This window comes from Hydra viridissima, unplaced genomic scaffold (genome assembly GCF_058129835.1).
Source record: "Hydra viridissima isolate aposymbiotic clone 2 unplaced genomic scaffold, HvirCarnegie_v1 scaffold_4, whole genome shotgun sequence".
Taxonomy (NCBI): Eukaryota; Metazoa; Cnidaria; class Hydrozoa; order Anthoathecata; family Hydridae; genus Hydra; species Hydra viridissima.
This window is the reverse complement of record NW_028324303.1, coordinates 9,416,882-9,435,351: the sequence shown is the minus strand read 5'-3', so window position 1 is coordinate 9,435,351 and position 18,470 is coordinate 9,416,882. Positions and strand designations below refer to the sequence as shown.

The 18,470-nt window shown below is 27.4% G+C and overlaps 1 protein-coding gene across 1 annotated transcript; it reads left to right on the top strand.

Annotated features, from left to right (window-relative positions):
• The first annotated feature begins 963 nt into the window (after positions 1-963).
• On the top strand, positions 964-18,317 carry LOC145183832 (26S proteasome regulatory subunit 4). The gene is made up of 13 exons (XM_090083845.1): positions 964-1,144; positions 1,617-1,670; positions 1,877-1,976; positions 2,372-2,496; positions 2,713-2,898; positions 2,990-3,118; positions 11,238-11,334; positions 11,857-11,945; positions 12,026-12,126; positions 12,323-12,419; positions 17,500-17,554; positions 17,648-17,802; positions 17,965-18,317. The coding sequence occupies exons 1-13, from the start codon at positions 1,142-1,144 to the stop codon at positions 18,097-18,099; spliced, it is 1,326 nt and encodes a 441-aa protein (XP_089939971.1). The 5' UTR covers positions 964-1,141; the 3' UTR covers positions 18,100-18,317.
• The last annotated feature ends 153 nt before the right edge of the window (positions 18,318-18,470 follow it).

The window sequence follows — 18,470 nt, the reverse complement described above, 5'->3', positions numbered from 1 at the left end:
AATGAAACCTTCAACCCTTTCATTCGTGTACCAACAGATCATTCAGTTTCATGAAAACTAGTTTACATCTCTGGTACTAGGTCTGTCTTTTTTTATTAACTTTTATGTTTAATAATAGCGTCATCAATTATAAAACGGCGTATACTATCGGTGCTTATCGACACCACAACAACCTTTCTTTTTGTTCTTCGCATCATTAATTTCATTCGAAAAACACACCATTCTGTAAGCGATTGCACAGGTACTCAATAACGTTAATATCTAGAGAACTTTCAAGTCAATCTTTCCGAACTAGAATGTCATGTTCCTGTAGCAATCTCATTTCAGATGTGCCTTATGAGCCTTTTAACATCTTATTGGAGACGCAAAAACTGCTGTCAAGGACTGCTACATAAAAGACTTTTTTTCTTTTCGAACTGCTACAGAAACAGGCAAGATCTCATCGTAATAACTGTGCCCAACAATAACATTATGAAGTGGAGTCTTTTCATGTGAACTCACACCTCAAACCACCATCATGTGGATGTCTTTCTTGGGGAGATAAATTGCTTGGACAGTAACTATCACGCTTCATGCTCTTCTAACAAAATGTTTAACTAAAGATGCTGAAAATGACGCACTCTAGCCCTAGGTTTGTCCTTGATCGTTAGGCAAATCTTATTTTTGAAGGCTTGTGTCAGTTTATTCGGCCTTCCAGAATTATTTGTCATCAAAATGTCTTTCAAAAAACTTCTTTTTTATCACTCAAACTAATCGGTCGTCACCCCTACTGGTTGGTCATCTTCCAATGGGAGGCCCAGAGACAAAATTGCCTCAAGCAGTCCCTTCTCGAAAAGTCTACTATTCTGCAAAATTAGGATGATAAATTTATGGAAAAAAAGTTTTATTTTGTTGATGTATGAATTAAACCTGTGAAAGCTTAAGATAAAATCTTATTGTACTTAATGAAGGAGCTTGAAACCTAGTTTCGACTTAAATCTCTATTTGCAGAAATTGCTGAGTAAGTACATGGTGTAGAGGCAAATTAATTAGGAGGCATTTAACTGTCAAAACAACGGTTAAACGAAGATATTAACCACATATTTTTTACTGAAGCCACTTTATTATCTATTAGCTTGCAGTATACATTTGATTTTAAGTTATGGTATGGTGCCTCTTTTTATAGAAACTTTTTGGTTAACTTATCAAACTTTTTGCAAATGTTTCATAAGCTAACCTAATAATGTGCTTATTTGCTTACAAATTCAATTAAATAACTCTTAACCCGGAATTAAGCCAAAATTAAATAAGAAATTAATTTATGCTTAATCTATTAAATTATTTTAAATTTTATTTTAACAAAAACATGTTTATATAATGAATATACAGTATGGGTAATGTGTTTTAAGTAATCTGCTAGTTCCCCTTTATCAACTAAAATCTGAATAAGAAAATGAAAGGTATAAACACTAAAAGCTATAAATGCCTAAAAATTAAAATTTTTAACTTAAATAAAAATTCAATTGCATATTTACATCACAAAAAAACATCTAACAATCAACTACATTTTATAACCATTTTACTGCTACCACTGATGTTCTCCCAAATATATTTTAATTGGCTTTAGTTTTGTCTAGGGTCAAAATCAATCTGGAGCTGCTGGAGCAAATCAGAATAAAAAAGATGATAAGGTATGTAAGCTATATATGCATTTATGGTTTAAAACTTGTTCAAAAGAAGTCTTTTAAAAAGTATAAAAAAATTGCAAGAAAAACTGTTTTATATTAAAGCTGTGTAAAAGTAAATAATTCTTTCTAATAGAATAATAATTAAAATATTTACTTTGGATTTTAGTTTATGTATCATAAATATTCAAACAATTATAAATTGATTTCAGGACAAAAAGAAAAAGTATGAACCTCCAATTCCTACTAGAGTAGGTAAAAAAGCAAAGAAAAAGAATAGAGGTCCAGATACAGCAAATAAATTACCACAAGGTAGTGGCTACATACATACATACATACATACATATATACATACATACATACATACATACATACATACATACATACATACATACATACATACATACATACATACATACATACATGCATACATACATACATACATACATACATACATACATACATACATACATACATACATACATACATACATACATACACAAACATATACACAAACACACACACACAAACACACACACAAACACACACATATATTGCTTTTTTATTTTACACTCAAGCAATAATTATAAAAAAAAAATCATCAAATAATTTCATTGTTCAATTTTTATTTCATTGTATTTTAATTGTTTTACAAATTTCTCTTTGTCTTGGTTTATTGTGTATATTTCACCATTCTGTTGTTGTAGTTACTCCTCATAGAAACTGTCGTTTAAAGTTACTTAAACTAGAACGCATTAAAGATTTCCTTTTAATGGAGGAAGAGTTTATCCAAAACCAAGAAAGGCTAAAACCACAAGAAGAAAAACACGAGGTTTAAAAATTTTGTTTCATAATAACAATTACTGTTGAAAAATGAAAAAAAAAAAATGTTTTGCAAATTACAGCTAGTTTATGATTGACCTTCATTTTATCTTTTTTAAGAGATTGTAATGTGTTTTTTTTTGTTTTAAAAAAAAAAAATTTCTCTTATATTTAATTGAGGTTGAAACAATATATTGCATGATATTGATCTGTTAAAATATTTTAGGAAGAGCGAAGTAAAGTTGATGATTTGCGAGGTACACCAATGTCTGTTGGTTCTTTAGAAGAGATCATTGATGATAACCATGCTATTGTATCAACCTCTGTTGGTTCAGAACATTATGTTAACATTTTATCATTTGTTGACAAAGACTTACTTGAACCTGGATGCTCTGTTCTTCTGAATCATAAGGTTTTTTTTATTTTCAAAATTTTGTAAACTTCATTATTGCATATTTGATTTTATCAACACAAATTTGCATGCTAAATTAATTTACATGCAGGTACATGCTGTTGTTGGAGTTCTAGGAGAGGATACAGATCCTATGGTTAGTGTTATGAAGCTTGAAAAAGCCCCTACAGAGACTTATGCTGATATTGGTGGATTAGATACTCAAATACAAGAGATAAAAGTAAGTTTTTAATGTTTTCTTCTAGAAAAAAAAATCAATTAAATATTCTGTTAAATTTAATTTGTTTTTGTTGCTGAAATAACAATTTTTAGTAGCATAAAAACAAAGTTAAACTTCTTAGTTCAAGAAAAACGATAATGAATATTTAGTCATAAAATTTAGCATGAATAATTCAAACAAAAAAAAAAAAAAAAAAAATTTGATTTAAACTTATCTAAAAGCTCATTAATAGGGTTGGGAATCCAGGGCTTCTGTGGTTTTTGGCAATCCCGAAATCCCGGGATTAAGCATTTATTCCCAGGATTTATTTTTAAAATCGTTTTTGGTTGAAGATTTTTAAATTAAAATTTCTTCGGTTAAGGTTTGACTATTTTCGTATTGAAAATTCCTGAATTATTTTTTTTGTTCGATTGCAATCAAATTCAAACTTTACAAATTCGAAACTCTTACAGTTTTGTTTTTGAATAATTAGATTAAGTTTATTATAGTAATTGAAATTGGATTGCAATTAAGTTCTTAAAATTTGTTGGTGCTTAGTCGCATTTGTTAAAGTTTCTGATAATTTTTATCTTGAATAGATGTTATCTGTTTGTGACTATTTTATAGTACAAGTTTTAACAAAAATAAAATTGCTGGTTATTTGAACAGTAAGTTTTCTTAAATTATAATGGCCTCTTACATGGAATATGACAAAAAAAGTAATTCTACTGTTTGGAAACATTTCTTAAGAGAAGAAAAATGGCAGACAGCAATCTGTAAGTATACTGACTGCAAAATGATTTTAAAAATTGGAGGTTGCTCAAAGAAAGGTCTCCACACCCACTTACCTTCTGTCCATAAAATTAACCTCACACCAACTACTATTTCAGCAAACACACGAGATGAACCACCAATAAAAAAACCAAAACATTAACCAATTATTTTCCGATATTGGAGCGAGAAGAAAAATCACTTCCTGTAACACTTGCACCATTAACAGCCCTTGATGGAATTTCGTTCAATGTTATATGCCGTTCTAGTGATATACCTTTCTAGTGATATACCTTACTAGTGATGTAGTTTACCCACAACAGTCAATACAATGTGTAAAGTGGTTGTAGATTATAGCAAAAAAAAAGAGTTTTTTAATTACTGAAATAGCTAGCAAAAAAAAAAACTAAATTCGGTGTAGGAGAAAAATTTTCTTTATCTTCTGAATGGAGATTACTGCGTAACCATTGCTACATGAATATTAATTTACATGCACGAAATTGTCAGTTCTGGAGCTTAGGCCTAATTCGTATAACGGGATTAATATCTGCAGATAAGTGTATTGAGCTATTAGAACAAATGCTTGCACAACATGGGGTTGATTTGAGAAAAGATATTGTTGGTATTATGACTGACAGAGCAAGTGTAATGAAAAAAGTTGGGAGAATATTACCTGTAAATCAACAGTTATGTTTTGCCCATGGTGTGCAACTGGCTGTTATTGAAGTACTATATCAAAAGCAGGATATAGAAAGAGAAATAGATCAGCAATTCGATGAAGACAAACAATCGGATATAGAAGACAATTTTTCAGATAGTAACTCTTGTGAGGATAATGATTTTTCTGACAACAATAAATTGGTTGATCTCAATGCTAATCATAATTGGCATTGAGGAAACCAATGTGATGTTACTGAGGTAAATTGTGGTCCAGTGATCAAAAAGGTACGAAAATTAATAGTAATGTTCAGACTATCACCAAAGAAAAACGATATCTTGCAGAAGTATATTGTAGCTAAATTTGGGAAACAAATAACTCTGATAAAAGACTGCAAGACAAGGTGGAACAGTCTTTTGTCAATGCTTCAATGCGTCTATTTATTAAAAAATTGTATACAAAAGGCATTAATAGACATAAGTCTACCAGAAGGTGAATCTTTAGCTTTATCTAATGTTGAGATTAAAACTGTACCTGCTATCATTAATGTGCTAGTCCGAGTAAAAGCAACAGTTGAGGCTCTTTGCCATCAGGATGCTAATTTATTTACAGCTGATGTTGCCATAACTTTTATGTTAAAAAAACTTAAAGATGTTAACAACCTTATAAGTCAAAAGTTGCATTCATCTCTTGTTCTTCGAATGCAACAAAGGCGTACCGATGTAAGTGGGATCCTCCAATATCTGCACAATGGTAGAACCAATATTCTGTCCAAGTCTGAAATAGAGCTAGTAACAGTTCCGACTTCAATAAGATGTCTCAAACTAATAGTTGAGTTACTTGAAAGACTAGACACTACAAATCCAGCTACATCATTAACAGCTTATGAGTCTGAATCAGAAGTTGAGCTTTCTGTTTCAAATGAGGCACTACTTGAAATCGTTTCTGATTCTTCTGACTCTTCATCTGAATTTATTTCTTTTGCTCTTTTTAAGAGCAAAAGAATAACAGATGAGCCCAGCACATTTTGTCACATTTGCCCAGCATACCAACTCGATGTGAGATGTTATCGATAAAAATTCAAAAGGAAATGGTGTTGTTTGAAAATGGAGAAACATGTGGTTTTTTTTTTGCAAAAAGTGTATAATTTTTAATGACTATTAAGCCTACCAGGGTGGAATTTTCTGCAGCCGGACTTTTTGCAACAAAAATAAGAAGTCGTCTGGGCGATAAAACTTTGGATTTGCTCTGCTTCCTCAAAACAGATTTTAAAAATAATCAAAAATAATTACATATGTATATTATACAGTACAATCTCTCTAATTCGAACTTCATGGGGAAAAATAAAAGTTCGAATTAGAGAGATTTTCGAATTATAGAAAGTTGATTTTTTTTTCAAATATTCTGGTCAAACTACAAATAGAGATGAAAAAACAAACAAATAGTGATTCTTACGCATAAATGTAATAAAGATTATGTGTTTTAAACTTTTTTATTAAAAAAAACAACTCAGTAATTGTAGATAGCCTTTTTGGAATATAAGCTCATTTGTTTGAAACATTTAAGTACAGCTTTGTTGACATGATAATATGTATCAACCTTCACCCATTTAGCCAAATTTCCTTGACAAAAAGCGTCAAAGATTTTATCTTTATTCTTTTTCCAGGTTAAAAGAATGTTTGGTGGAATATCAAAGATTTTCGAAACCTCTATTTGTTTTTCCTTTCTCCAATTTCAGTAGAACATCATGTTTCCGCTTTAAATTGGTTTCTTCATGCCATGACGTTTTTTAAACAAATGACGTTTTTTAAACAAAAGATAATAATTCAATCGTTTTTCAAAAACTCAAAACATTCGAAATTTGAAAAAAGAACTCAACGGTTAACAAGCTTTTTACATGTCAGAAAATAAAAAAATCGATTTACAGAGAGATTCTCACTAAAGGGTCAAAAAATCCAATCGAGTTACAGAGGTTTTCGAATTATAGAGATTCGAATTATAGAAAAGTAAACAAAAGAGTTTCTTAAGTGAATGTCACGGTGAGTTTACATTTAGTCGAATTACGGAGGTTTTCGAATTAAGGAGATTCGAATTAGAGAGATTGTACTGTATCTACAAAAACAACAAACTCTTTTTAGTATAACAATTAAATATATATAATATTAAAAGACCAAAGAATTTCCTTGTAATTTAATAGTTTTTTCTAAACATACTTTAAATGTCTTATTAATTTCCTTAAAATTTTTCTAAAAGAATATGTTAAAATCTTTCAAGAACAGGTATTTCAAAATCCTGGGATCCTGGAATTTAAATATAGCACAGGATTACAAACACTTCTCAATAATGTTATCAAATTATCTACAATGCCATTGTTAAGGAAAATAATATTTTAATAAAATGCAGATATTTCACTTTGTGTCAAATCCTTCAAAGTTTTTTTTTTGTGTGAGGTGTTGTTTTTTATAAAAATCAAAGAAAATTATTTATTTTTTCAACTTTTAAGACTTTTTTTTTATTTGAATAAAAAATGCTATTACATTTTACAGTGCTTGCAACTAAAGCCTCCTCAAATTAGTCAAATGAATTAGGATTTCACATTCAGTTAATTTAACATAATCATTAAATTTCTTAAAAAATTGCTTCATTTGAATATACATTGGCAATTTTTCTTATTTCTTAGTGTACCACCTATATCAGTGCCAAATGAACAATCTTTCAGTAAGATTGTTGTCATTTTATCCAAGAGACATGGTTTTTCAAAGTCAAATATTATAGACTTTTTTAAAAATAAAAATGAATTGTGAATAATGACTTTATAGACATTTTGTTTTATTTTGCTGTTTTAAATAAAAGTTTCTGGAATTGCAGTGCATTAGTATTTAGTGGGTGGCTGACATAAATTGAGACTTTTTAAAATTTGATATGAAAATCCTTTCATTTTTAAAATGGTGATAATGATGATGGTGATGATGATAATGATGGTGATGGTGATGGTGATGGTGATGGTGATGGTGATGGTGATGGTGATGGTGATGGTGATGGTGATGGTGATGGTGATGGTGATGATGATGATGATGATGATGATGGTGGTGGTGGTGGTGGTGGTGGTGGTGGTGGTGGTGGTGGTGGTGGTGGTGGTGGTGGTGGTGGTGGTGGTGGTGGTGGTGATATTAATAATAATAGTAGTAGTAATAATAATAGTAATAATAATAATAATAATAATGGTAATAAAAATAATAATGATAATAATAATAATAATAATAGTAATAATAATAATAATAATAATAATAATAATAATAATAATAATAATAATAATAATAATAATAATAATAATAATAATAATAATAATAATAATAATAATAATAATAATAATAATAATAATAATAATGATAATAATAATAATAATAATAATAATAATAATAATGATAATAATAATAATAATAATAATAATAATAATAATAATAATAATAATAATAATAATAATAATAATAATAATAATAATAATAATAATAATAATAATAATAATAATAATAATAATAATAATAATAATAATAATAATAATAATAATAATGATAGTAATAATAATAATGATAATGATAATGATAATGATAATGATAATGATAATGATAATGATAATGATAATAATAATAATAATAATAATAATAATAATAATAATAATAATAATAATAATAATAATAATAATAATAATAATAATAATAATAATAATAATAATAATAATAATAATAATAATAATAAAAATAATAATAATAAAAATAATAATAATAAATGATAATAATAATTATAAATAATAATAGTAGTAATAGTATTAATAGTAATGATGATAATAAAAGTTAATTAGTTATTTTTGCAAGGTGGTTTCTAGTTCTTTTTTAAAAAATTGAAAGTTTAATTATTTTATTTGGGGAAAAAAAAGAGAGCACAAACAAGAAATAGTCTTCTTTGTGCTCTCTCTTTTTACTTCTTGCTATGTTTTTTTTTATTTCTTGCTATTTTTTTATTTCTTTCTATTTTTTTTTTTCTTGCTATGTCTCAGGATAATTTTTCATTAAGTTTTTTTATCAAAGTTTGTTAATTGGATTTTTCTTATATAAATCTAAGTAATTCTATAACTTTATTTTAAGTTTTCATGAAATTTTTTCTGCCATTCATTTATATCTATAGGTGATCTTACAGGTTAGGATGTATGTCTGAAATTTCTTTTTAAGTTGTCATAAGCTTAATAAATCTGGCATTTTCTTAAATTGAATTATTAAGGGCTATTGATTTGGTAACAAAATTTAAAAGCCAGTTTGGCATTTATCAGTTTTTAGGGAGGTTAAAAGATTCTTATTTAATGAATTAAGGTCAGGATTGAAAAAAGTTTGATTTTTGACTTTTTCATAAAAATATTAGATTTTTCAATAAGGAATAGTTCACTTTTGGGTATATCAAGTTCTGGTTATCTGCATTTTTTTATTTCTAGCTTCAAAACTTTCTTTCAGTTGCTTATTTACATTTCAACCTCATTTAAAGTGTTAAATTGTAACTTAACTAACTTTCTCTGATTTCAAAATATCAGTGTTCTTATTTTAATGAGCATTCTTACTGCTGCTTTAAATGGAAAAAGAACATCATTTCTTTGATCATAACTATTTTTAGGTCAAATGAGCCATGGCTAGGACAATTTCTTTTCTTGATTTATAAACACCTTTCCTATATGAGTTATAAACTGTTTCATCTTGTTTTACAATCAAGCAAATACTCCTCTTTTTTTTGCCAACTTCTACAGTAAATGGTTAAAGACTATCATAATTTTTAATTAGGAAATTTTTCAAAATATTTAATAGCATTAGATACTTTGTGAATAAGATTATCATAGGTAGGAACAAATTCCACATCGTTCTCATCATCAACATCTTCATTAACAACATTTTCTTGAGTTTCCCTATACACATGTTCAGGTGCTTTCTCTTTTTTGTAAAGAATGTCACTCTGTTAAAAGAATGGCATTAGTCTAAAATTAATGACTTATTCTATAGCTTCATGATCAGTCATAGTATCTACTGCTCTTAAAATCCCAAAAAAGTTATGTCCATCAGCAAAAAGTAATTTCATCAAAAGTTATTGAAAGAGTTTCCATTTATCAAATTCTTCATCAATTTTTAATAGTTCTTAAAAATTAATTGCTATATAACTAATATTGTAGTCTAAAGTTTTAAAGATTTTTAATTCATTAAAGCTTTTTACTTAAAACTGAGTCCATTGCTGAGGAGGATTTTTTTTCAATTTTGTGCTTAGCTTTCAAATATGTTTTTAAACCAGTAGTGTTAGATCCTTTAGGTTAAATAATAGTCTGACAAAGTTTATATTTTGCTTTTTAATCCCCTTTTGAATATCCTAAATAATATGCCCTGAATATGCCTAAAATCAAAAAAGTTTAAAAATTACACCTGGCTGTATGAAAAACTGTTCCTTAACATATTAAACTGTTTAAAAAAAAAAAAAAAGATGGAGGTAAGGAATGAGAAGATTAGGAACATTTTGTATCAATTCTAAATGTTCAAAATGCATTTTTTTTATATAAAATTTTTTTTTTTGCTTTTAAAATATGAATGAATTGTATAAACCAGTTTCCTTCTATTGCAGTATTGTTGGATAATCATAAAAAAAAAATAAAAAATAAGAAATAAGTTTTCTATGAGTTTTGAACTATTCTAAAATTTTATTTTGTACTGCCTTATCTAAAATTAACCAAACATTTTGTATATAAAATGTGATAGGATTTTTCAATGCATTTTATAAATATGTTTGTTTTACCTTCGTAATTATCTGAAGATAATTCAACTTTATGAAAACTTAATTATTTTTCAGCACCATCATTGTTAACCTTGGCTGTTTTAATGAAAAATTTCATCTTCAAATAATTTCCATCTTCCTCCTATTCTTTTGAAGCAAATTTGAACCATTTACCATTATCATACAAATTATAAACAATTATTTCCCAATATATGACAAAAGCTCTGAATTCTTTTGAATGGATAAAAGAGTAGGTTTTCCAGAATTGATAGCAAGTGGTTTTCCCACATCCTTTAACTTAAACAAAATTTTAGTTTTTTCATTTTCAGAAAGTTTTTTAGAAAAGAGACAGAAACATCCTCAGTTAGATAACAAGAATTCTTGAGATTTCTGAGCTGTGACAGAAAAGCCTGTTTTGAAAATTTTAAATAAACCAAAAATAAAAAAAACCAACATTAACTTGATTCTAGTTACAAAAGACAATTTTTTTTTATCCAGTTCTGTTAATATTTTCTGTACTTTGTGTTTCTTTTTCACATATTTAAAAAAAAAATTTTAAGCAGATTGCTTTATTCTGATTACTCGAAAAAAAAATTTTATTTGCTGGTAATAGTTTAGAAATTATATTTCTAGATTATGTTTTGTGCAGAAACTATCCAAATTATTAGGAAAAGGAATTATTATTGTGCTAATTATTAGTATTTTAAATATATTAGTATTGTAAAGTAAATTTAAAAAAAATATATATTTTTGGGCAAATTTTGTTTATCATAATTTAAAGTAAGGGTGACCATTCCCCTTAGTTGCATCCATCTTTTTATATTTGTATGACCTTTTATTTAAAGCTATTATAACTTTTTTTTAAGATTTTTTTAAAAGTTAATAGCTAAGCTTAATTTTAGGTCTTTTTTTTAGGAATCAGTTGAATTGCCTTTAACACACCCTGAGCTTTATGAAGAGATGGGTATTAAGCCTCCTAAAGGTGTAATTTTGTATGGAGAGCCAGGAACAGGTTTATATTCTCTTATTTGTTCTCTTTAAAATGGAATTTTTTTTTTTACTTATTAACTATATTCAGATAGATATAAAAAAATTAAAATATTTTTATTACATTAATAGACTTCAAATAATTGTATGTATATGTATATATATTGTTGCTTCAAGTTGTATTGTTATAAATTACAAAGTCTTATGCTCATATGAGAATGCTCAATATTATATATGTGTGTGTGTGTGTGTGTGTTTGTGTTTGTGTGTGTATATGTGTATATATGTGTGTATATATATGTGTATATATGTGTGTATAGATATAGATATAGATATATAGATATAGATATAGATATAGATATAGATATAGATATAGATATAGATATAGATATATAGATATATAGATATAGATATATAAATGTAGATATAGATACATAGATACATAGATACATAGATAATTTTAGCCTATATATATAGGTATATAGATACATAGATAATTTTAACCTATTTATTTTGATATGACTAGATTTCAATTTATTTACTATAGGTAAAACACTGCTTGCAAAGGCTGTAGCTAATCAGACATCTGCAACATTTCTTCGAGTAGTTGGTTCAGAATTAATTCAAAAGTACCTTGTAAGTTACCTTAGTCATACTAATTTGAAACCTGGCTCATGCTCTTATCTTCACAATTGTTAGAAGGCTACTTTATTTAGGGTGATGGTCCAAAACTGGTGAGAGAATTGTTTAGAGTCGCCGAAGAGCACTCACCATCTATTGTTTTTATTGATGAAATTGATGCTGTAGGAACTAAAAGGTTTTGTTTTTTTTCTCTTTTTTTACCAATTTAAATACAGGGGTAGTATGAAAAGAAAACAAAATTGTTGTTAAAATAAAAGTTCTAGATAAAAAAAGTTTTTCTGTATTTAGTCATTTTATTACGAAGACATTTTTTTAAGAAAAAAAAAAAGTGTTATAAGCTACTTCAAGCTTTTTCATTAATTTAATTATAGATATGATTCAAACTCAGGTGGTGAGCGTGAGATTCAAAGAACAATGTTAGAACTTCTTAATCAACTGGATGGTTTTGATTCCAGAGGAGATGTTAAGGTGATGTTAAGTTCAATAGTTAGTTATTAGTTCATCCTTAATTTAGATTATCATATTCTTTTGAAGATTAATTTAACAGGTATTATATATAAAAAAAAAAGATTTTTTTTTTACTTCTTACTATGTCTCATACTTAGCTTTTGCTATTAAATTTGTTATATAATTGGTTTTTAACTACAGTATTTAGCCCTTGGACTTAAAAAATAACTAAATTTTGAGTTGCTGCATGATAAACCATAACAATCAAAATAGTTAACCATATTCTATTTGTAAAATAAAGACCATGCTCTTAGTGCTCACTAGATGATAAATGTATAACTGTAAAGTTGTGATTACACACATTTGCTAACCACTCATTATAAACCTCTTTTACATAATCCTTAATGAGCTTATTGTAACATGAATGTAGTTGATATGTCTACCTATGTCAATATTAGTGCATTCATACTTAGCTTTAAGAAATCAATTCATACTAGATTCAGTTTTTTGTTGAAAAGAATTCAGTAAATAGTTACTAAATAAAATGCAATATCTATATTGTTGATCCAGACATGAGTTAGGAGTATTCACCCAAGCATTAGTAGGAGATATTAATTGACCTTTTTTACTTCTTATTTTGCATCTATCTTTATGTACCATCTTTTTTATGGTCAAAAATACTCCTATCAAATGAATAGTTGTCAGATCAAATGAGATTCTCATATACTGTAGTCATATCAATAAGTTGGTAAATTGTTGCACTTAGAAGATTTAGGGTGGAATGCAAGAACCGAACTTGAGTCAAGTTCGACTTGAAATCTCAAGTTCGACTTTGTCAAGTCAGACTTGAAAAATTGACTTGAGCGAATGCGTAAACGAGACTTGAAAATTTCAAGTTCGTGCTTGAGAAAGTCGAACTTGAAAAATAGTCGAGGCGTTGAATTTAGGGCGTTTATCGGAAAATGCACTTCGCAACCAATAGCGGTAATGGATTTTTTTTACGGGAAAAACCTTTTACTGAAACAAATTCCGTGTAATGATATTTGTATAATATACGATTAAATAAAAAGTTAATAACAGTAAAAAAAAAAAAGTTCTTGCTATGTATTTTTCATCAGAAAAACAAATTCATCTTGGCACTTTCAGTTCCAAATCCTAAGTTGTTGGTAAACAACGGTTGGTCATATGTACCACTTAAGTGATCAAGACAATTTCTCTTGATTTCTCCATTTTAACAGATTCCATTTGAATTAAAATACATGCAAATGTTCTAGAAAATGCAGAATCTTATTTTGACGCTTTTTGGGGATGATACTATACTACAATGTATTTTTATTTATCTTTTTACTAATACTTTAATGAAAATAATGGTTTTTTTTTAAAAAAATACTGAGAAAATTACTTTAAACAAAATTAGTTTTCTCAATACTAATACTACATAATACTATGTGTGTGTGTGTGTATATATATATATATATATATATATATATATATATATATATATATATATATATATATATATATATATATATATATATATATATATATATATATATATATATATATATATATATATATATATATATATATATATATATATATACCTACACATATATATACCATTAACATATGTAAGTATACCATTTACATATGTAAGTCAATAGAGATCACATATGGAGACAGGTCTTCTGAAATTATTGGGCCACTTATAGAAACAGAAAAGAAAACTTTTAAAAACCATTGATAGCATCTTGCTCATTAACACATGAAAAAGAACAAAGTTTAACGTTAAACAAAAATCTCTTAATAAAAAAAAATACAAAAAAGCAATATAATGAAATTCATGATCTTGATAAAGAACTAATGCAAAAACAAATAGAAATAGATGATATAAAAAAAAACTCTCTCCAGAAAAAGCAACAATACAAACAAAACTGTGTGAAAATTTTCACAGTTAAAATTTTCACAAAGTTTTAAAAAAGCAACACAACAGAATTATTCTATGTGAGGATTATTATTTTCTAACAATATCAGATCCAAATTGTTTTTGGAATGTTTGAATTTATCACTTTATTTTTTATTAAAATTGTTTTTTTCATATATAATACTATTTTGAAATATAAAATGTAATTCTTTTGAAATAATATGTAGTATAAATATTTGAAAATAATGTTTTTGTTATTAGACCCTTTATCCATTATCAGACACAAATTTTTTTTAAAAAAAATAAGTCTGAAATTTGACTTTTGCTTTGTTTCTGCAAAAATATCTTTAGTGAATGCTTTAGCACCACATTCTTCATTGCTATTTTGTATTTCATTGCCTCCACAATAATCATTTTGTAGAAGGGCAATGTTGTGAAGCACAAAACAGGATATTATTATAGCTATGGAATTTTGCAGTTTTGTTCCTAAGGGAATGTTAAGACAAGGGTATTGTTTTTTTTTGATATACCAAAACAATATTCAACAACAACATTCAACATGTGTGTACTTCTCAAGTTGTAATTGTATCTGATTTCATTTTCATTTTTGGGTTAGAAAAAGGTGTCATTAAATATTGTTTATAAGGATAGCCAGAATCACCTGAAACATGAACATGTTGGCGAGCTTCTAAAACTTCTTTAATAGCTGAGTTAGCAAAAACAAATGAATCCTGAACAATTCCAGGCCATTGAACACAAGCAGATAAAATTTCATATGAAGCACCTGCAATGACCTGGCAATTCAAAAAAAAAATCCCTTTTTGTTTCGATAAATTTCTGCGCTTTCTCCACAAGGAATTATTATAGGAATATGTGTTCATTAATTGCTTCTATACATCCTGGGAATCCTTGAATTTGGTAAAATCTAAATAATGGTTGATAAATATAAATATTTTCTTTATCTAAGAAAAGTTTGAAGTTTGTATGAAATAGCAAAATCAGATATCCATGAAAACTTATAAGCACTTTTGCTAAATTATCAAAGAATCAGCTTCTGTTGGAAACTTTATGTACTGATATCTTTTGTTAGCCATTTGAATTGAAATGTTCTAAACCACTGGACAAACAGTTGAGTTTCAGCTCTTCCAAATCTCCTATTATTCTCTAAAAGAGTTTATTTATTGTTATAAGCATTTGTTGGTATAAAATGTTGTTATTTAAAAACGTAATGTAAAATCTACAATAAGAAGGTGCCATTTTCTGATACCGTTTCTTGAATATCTACTCACTTGGAATGAACCAGTAGCATAAAACCGAAATGCAATAGCCAGTTGTTGTACAGTTGAAAGAGGGCACCCTCGATTGTTAACATTGTTGTTAACAATGTCATTAGCTAATATTAAAAAGTTTTTTTTGGAAAATCTGTAGCACCTTTTAAATTCTATACCGTGGTAAACTTCTAAAGGATTAGCTCTGTCAATAATAAACCTTGGTATGTGACTTGGCATATTTTCTCTTCTTCTTCTTCTAAAATTCAGCTCATACCGATTCATTTTTGAACATTTTAAAAAAAGTTTTTTTTAATACTTCATGTAATTGTAACTACTTCTCATGAACTCTCTTTTACACGTATCACTTCTTTGTATAACTGCAACTATTTATTACTAAATGGAATTTACTTTTATACTGTATCACAAAAATGTGCCTTAATCAACAGCCTTTTATAATGCTAGGATGTTCGACATTTCAAAAAGCTAATAAACATTTCTAATGGCATCAAAATATGACATGTTGAATCATTACATACGAGTTACAGGATGTTTTAAAAGACACACGTTTTCGCAATGTTAATTTTCAGTTTTCTGTAATGAATTCATTAAAAAATATACTTTCACAATGTAACCTTCTAAATTAATTAGGTGAATATGCCCAAGTAACTACTTTTGCTTGTTAAAAACTCATTTTCATACTTGCAAAGGTTGTAATAAGTTATATAGTAATAGTAAAGTTTTGTTACGCATCAGCAAAATGATAATGGCGGTCTGTTTTTTTTTCAAGTTTGGTTTCAAGATTGGTCTGGAGCAGACTTGAAAGAATGACTTGAAAATTCAAATATTCTCGTTTTTCAAGTCTGACTTCAGTTCAAGTTCGCTTCTTGCATTCCGTTCAAGTCAGACTTGAGATTTGAAGTCTGACTTGAAATTTCAAGTCGGGTTCTTGCATTCGGAAGGAATTTTTGCTCTCTCAAGTCTGGTTTGAAGTCAGACTTGAAAACGGTCTATTTTTAGCGGTTTTCAAGTCTGACTTGAGTTGAAGTTCGCTTTGTGCATTCGCTCAAGTCGCACTTTATGTTTGAAGTTCGACTTCAAATTTGAAGTTCGGTTCTTGCATTCCACCCTTAATCTATAAAAGTTTATGGATTAATTAGTCAGGATTTTTTTTTTTTTTTTGCAGTGATGGTTTTTTAATGTAGGTAAACAACATTGTAGTTCGTGATGAAAAACCAATCTAAATTGGTTTCAACTTCTGTTAAACTTTCAATCATTATTTTTGATTTTTTCTCTGCATATTAATTTTTTTTGGAAATATAAAGACCTTAACCACATCTTCATGTATTTACATGTATATCAGTTCTCAAACAACAACTTTCAATCAGTAGGTAATGCTGGTAACCAATAAAGTAGACTCACTTAAATCATATTTTTCCACTATGCATTACCACCTAAGTCAAGCTTTCTTCATCAATCTGTCGGAAATTTAATCATAAATTAAAAAAGTTTTTTTATTATAAAATTATTTGCAAATGGAATCTCAAGAATTGAAAGATGTGTTTAAAAAAAAAAAAAAGATTGATTGAAAGGGTTTTTTAGTCTTTCAAAATATCAAGGTAACTGCTGTTAGAATGTTGTTAATTACAGAAAATCACAACCATGACTTTGAACCAATCATATGAGCAAAATATGCACTTAAGAAAAATAGTTTGCAGAGATGTAAAATCTTTTGTAGGTAACTAAAGATCAAACAATAAATCTTAAATAATATTTGTCTTTAACAAAAAAAAAAAAAAAAACTGGCTTCTTTATGTTATATATGGTTATGACAAAAATCTAGTAAGCTTTGAAGCAAGGAAAGATTTTCTAACCTACTAATAAAGTTCTTAACATTTCTAATTAATAGGTAATAATGGCAACCAATAGAATAGACTCACTTGATCCTGCTCTTATTCGTCCAGGTAACTTTACTTTTACCCCCTCAAGTAAGGAAGTTTGTTTGATTTTAAATTATTGTTATTATTCTTTTAAAATTTTTAAAATATTTAATGCAGGGCGAATTGACAGAAAGATCGAGTTTCCACTTCCTGACCAAAAGACCAAGCGTCGCATTTTCAACATTCACACTGGTCGAATGACATTAGCTGAAGATGTTGATCTAGAGGAATATATTGTTGCTAAAGATGACTTATCTGGAGCTGATATCAAAGTAATATAAGTTTTGTTTTATGCTTGCACTAGTTTTCATTAATAGTTTCTTTTTCTGTTATTTGTGTACTTTGTATAGTTATGTTAAGCAAAATTATAATAATATAAACTGTTTAAAATTTTTTTGCAAAACAAAAAATATTTATTCTCACTTGTGTTTTAGGCTATATGTACTGAAGCAGGTTTATTGGCACTACGTGAAAGAAGAATGAAAGTTACAAATGAGGACTTTAAGAAAGCAAAAGAAAATGTTTTATATCGTAAACTTGAAGGAACTCCTGAAGGATTATATCTTTAACTGTGCTACTATCTAATAAAATACAATTATGATATTTATTTTATAGTAGCTTTTTCTTTTTAATTTGTGCTATTATTTCCTCCTCCACTATTCAATATGCAAAAAAAAAAAAAAAAATGTGGAGGCATAATAAATGCAGCTCAACATGATTATGTTATTAACAACATTGATTATGAAATATTTACAGATGCAAGAAAATAAATAGTTATTATAAATGATAGCAATTGTATTTACATTTCTTCTTATATTACTCTTTTAAACTTTGTCATTTAAATTATCGTTTTTAGTTTATAAAGAAAAAGGAATCTGTTTTTCTTTCATTTTGAAACATTTAATAAAGCCCGGTTTTATTTAAGTTTCATCTGAACTAA

Excerpts from the sequence above, each read along its gene's own strand:
- LOC145183832 (XM_090083845.1), top strand. Across the intron at positions 1,671-1,876 it reads AGAATAAAAAAGATGATAAG|GACAAAAAGAAAAAGTATGA; the intron begins GTATGTAAGCTA and ends AATTGATTTCAG. Across the intron at positions 3,119-11,237 it reads CTCAAATACAAGAGATAAAA|GAATCAGTTGAATTGCCTTT; the intron begins GTAAGTTTTTAA and ends TCTTTTTTTTAG.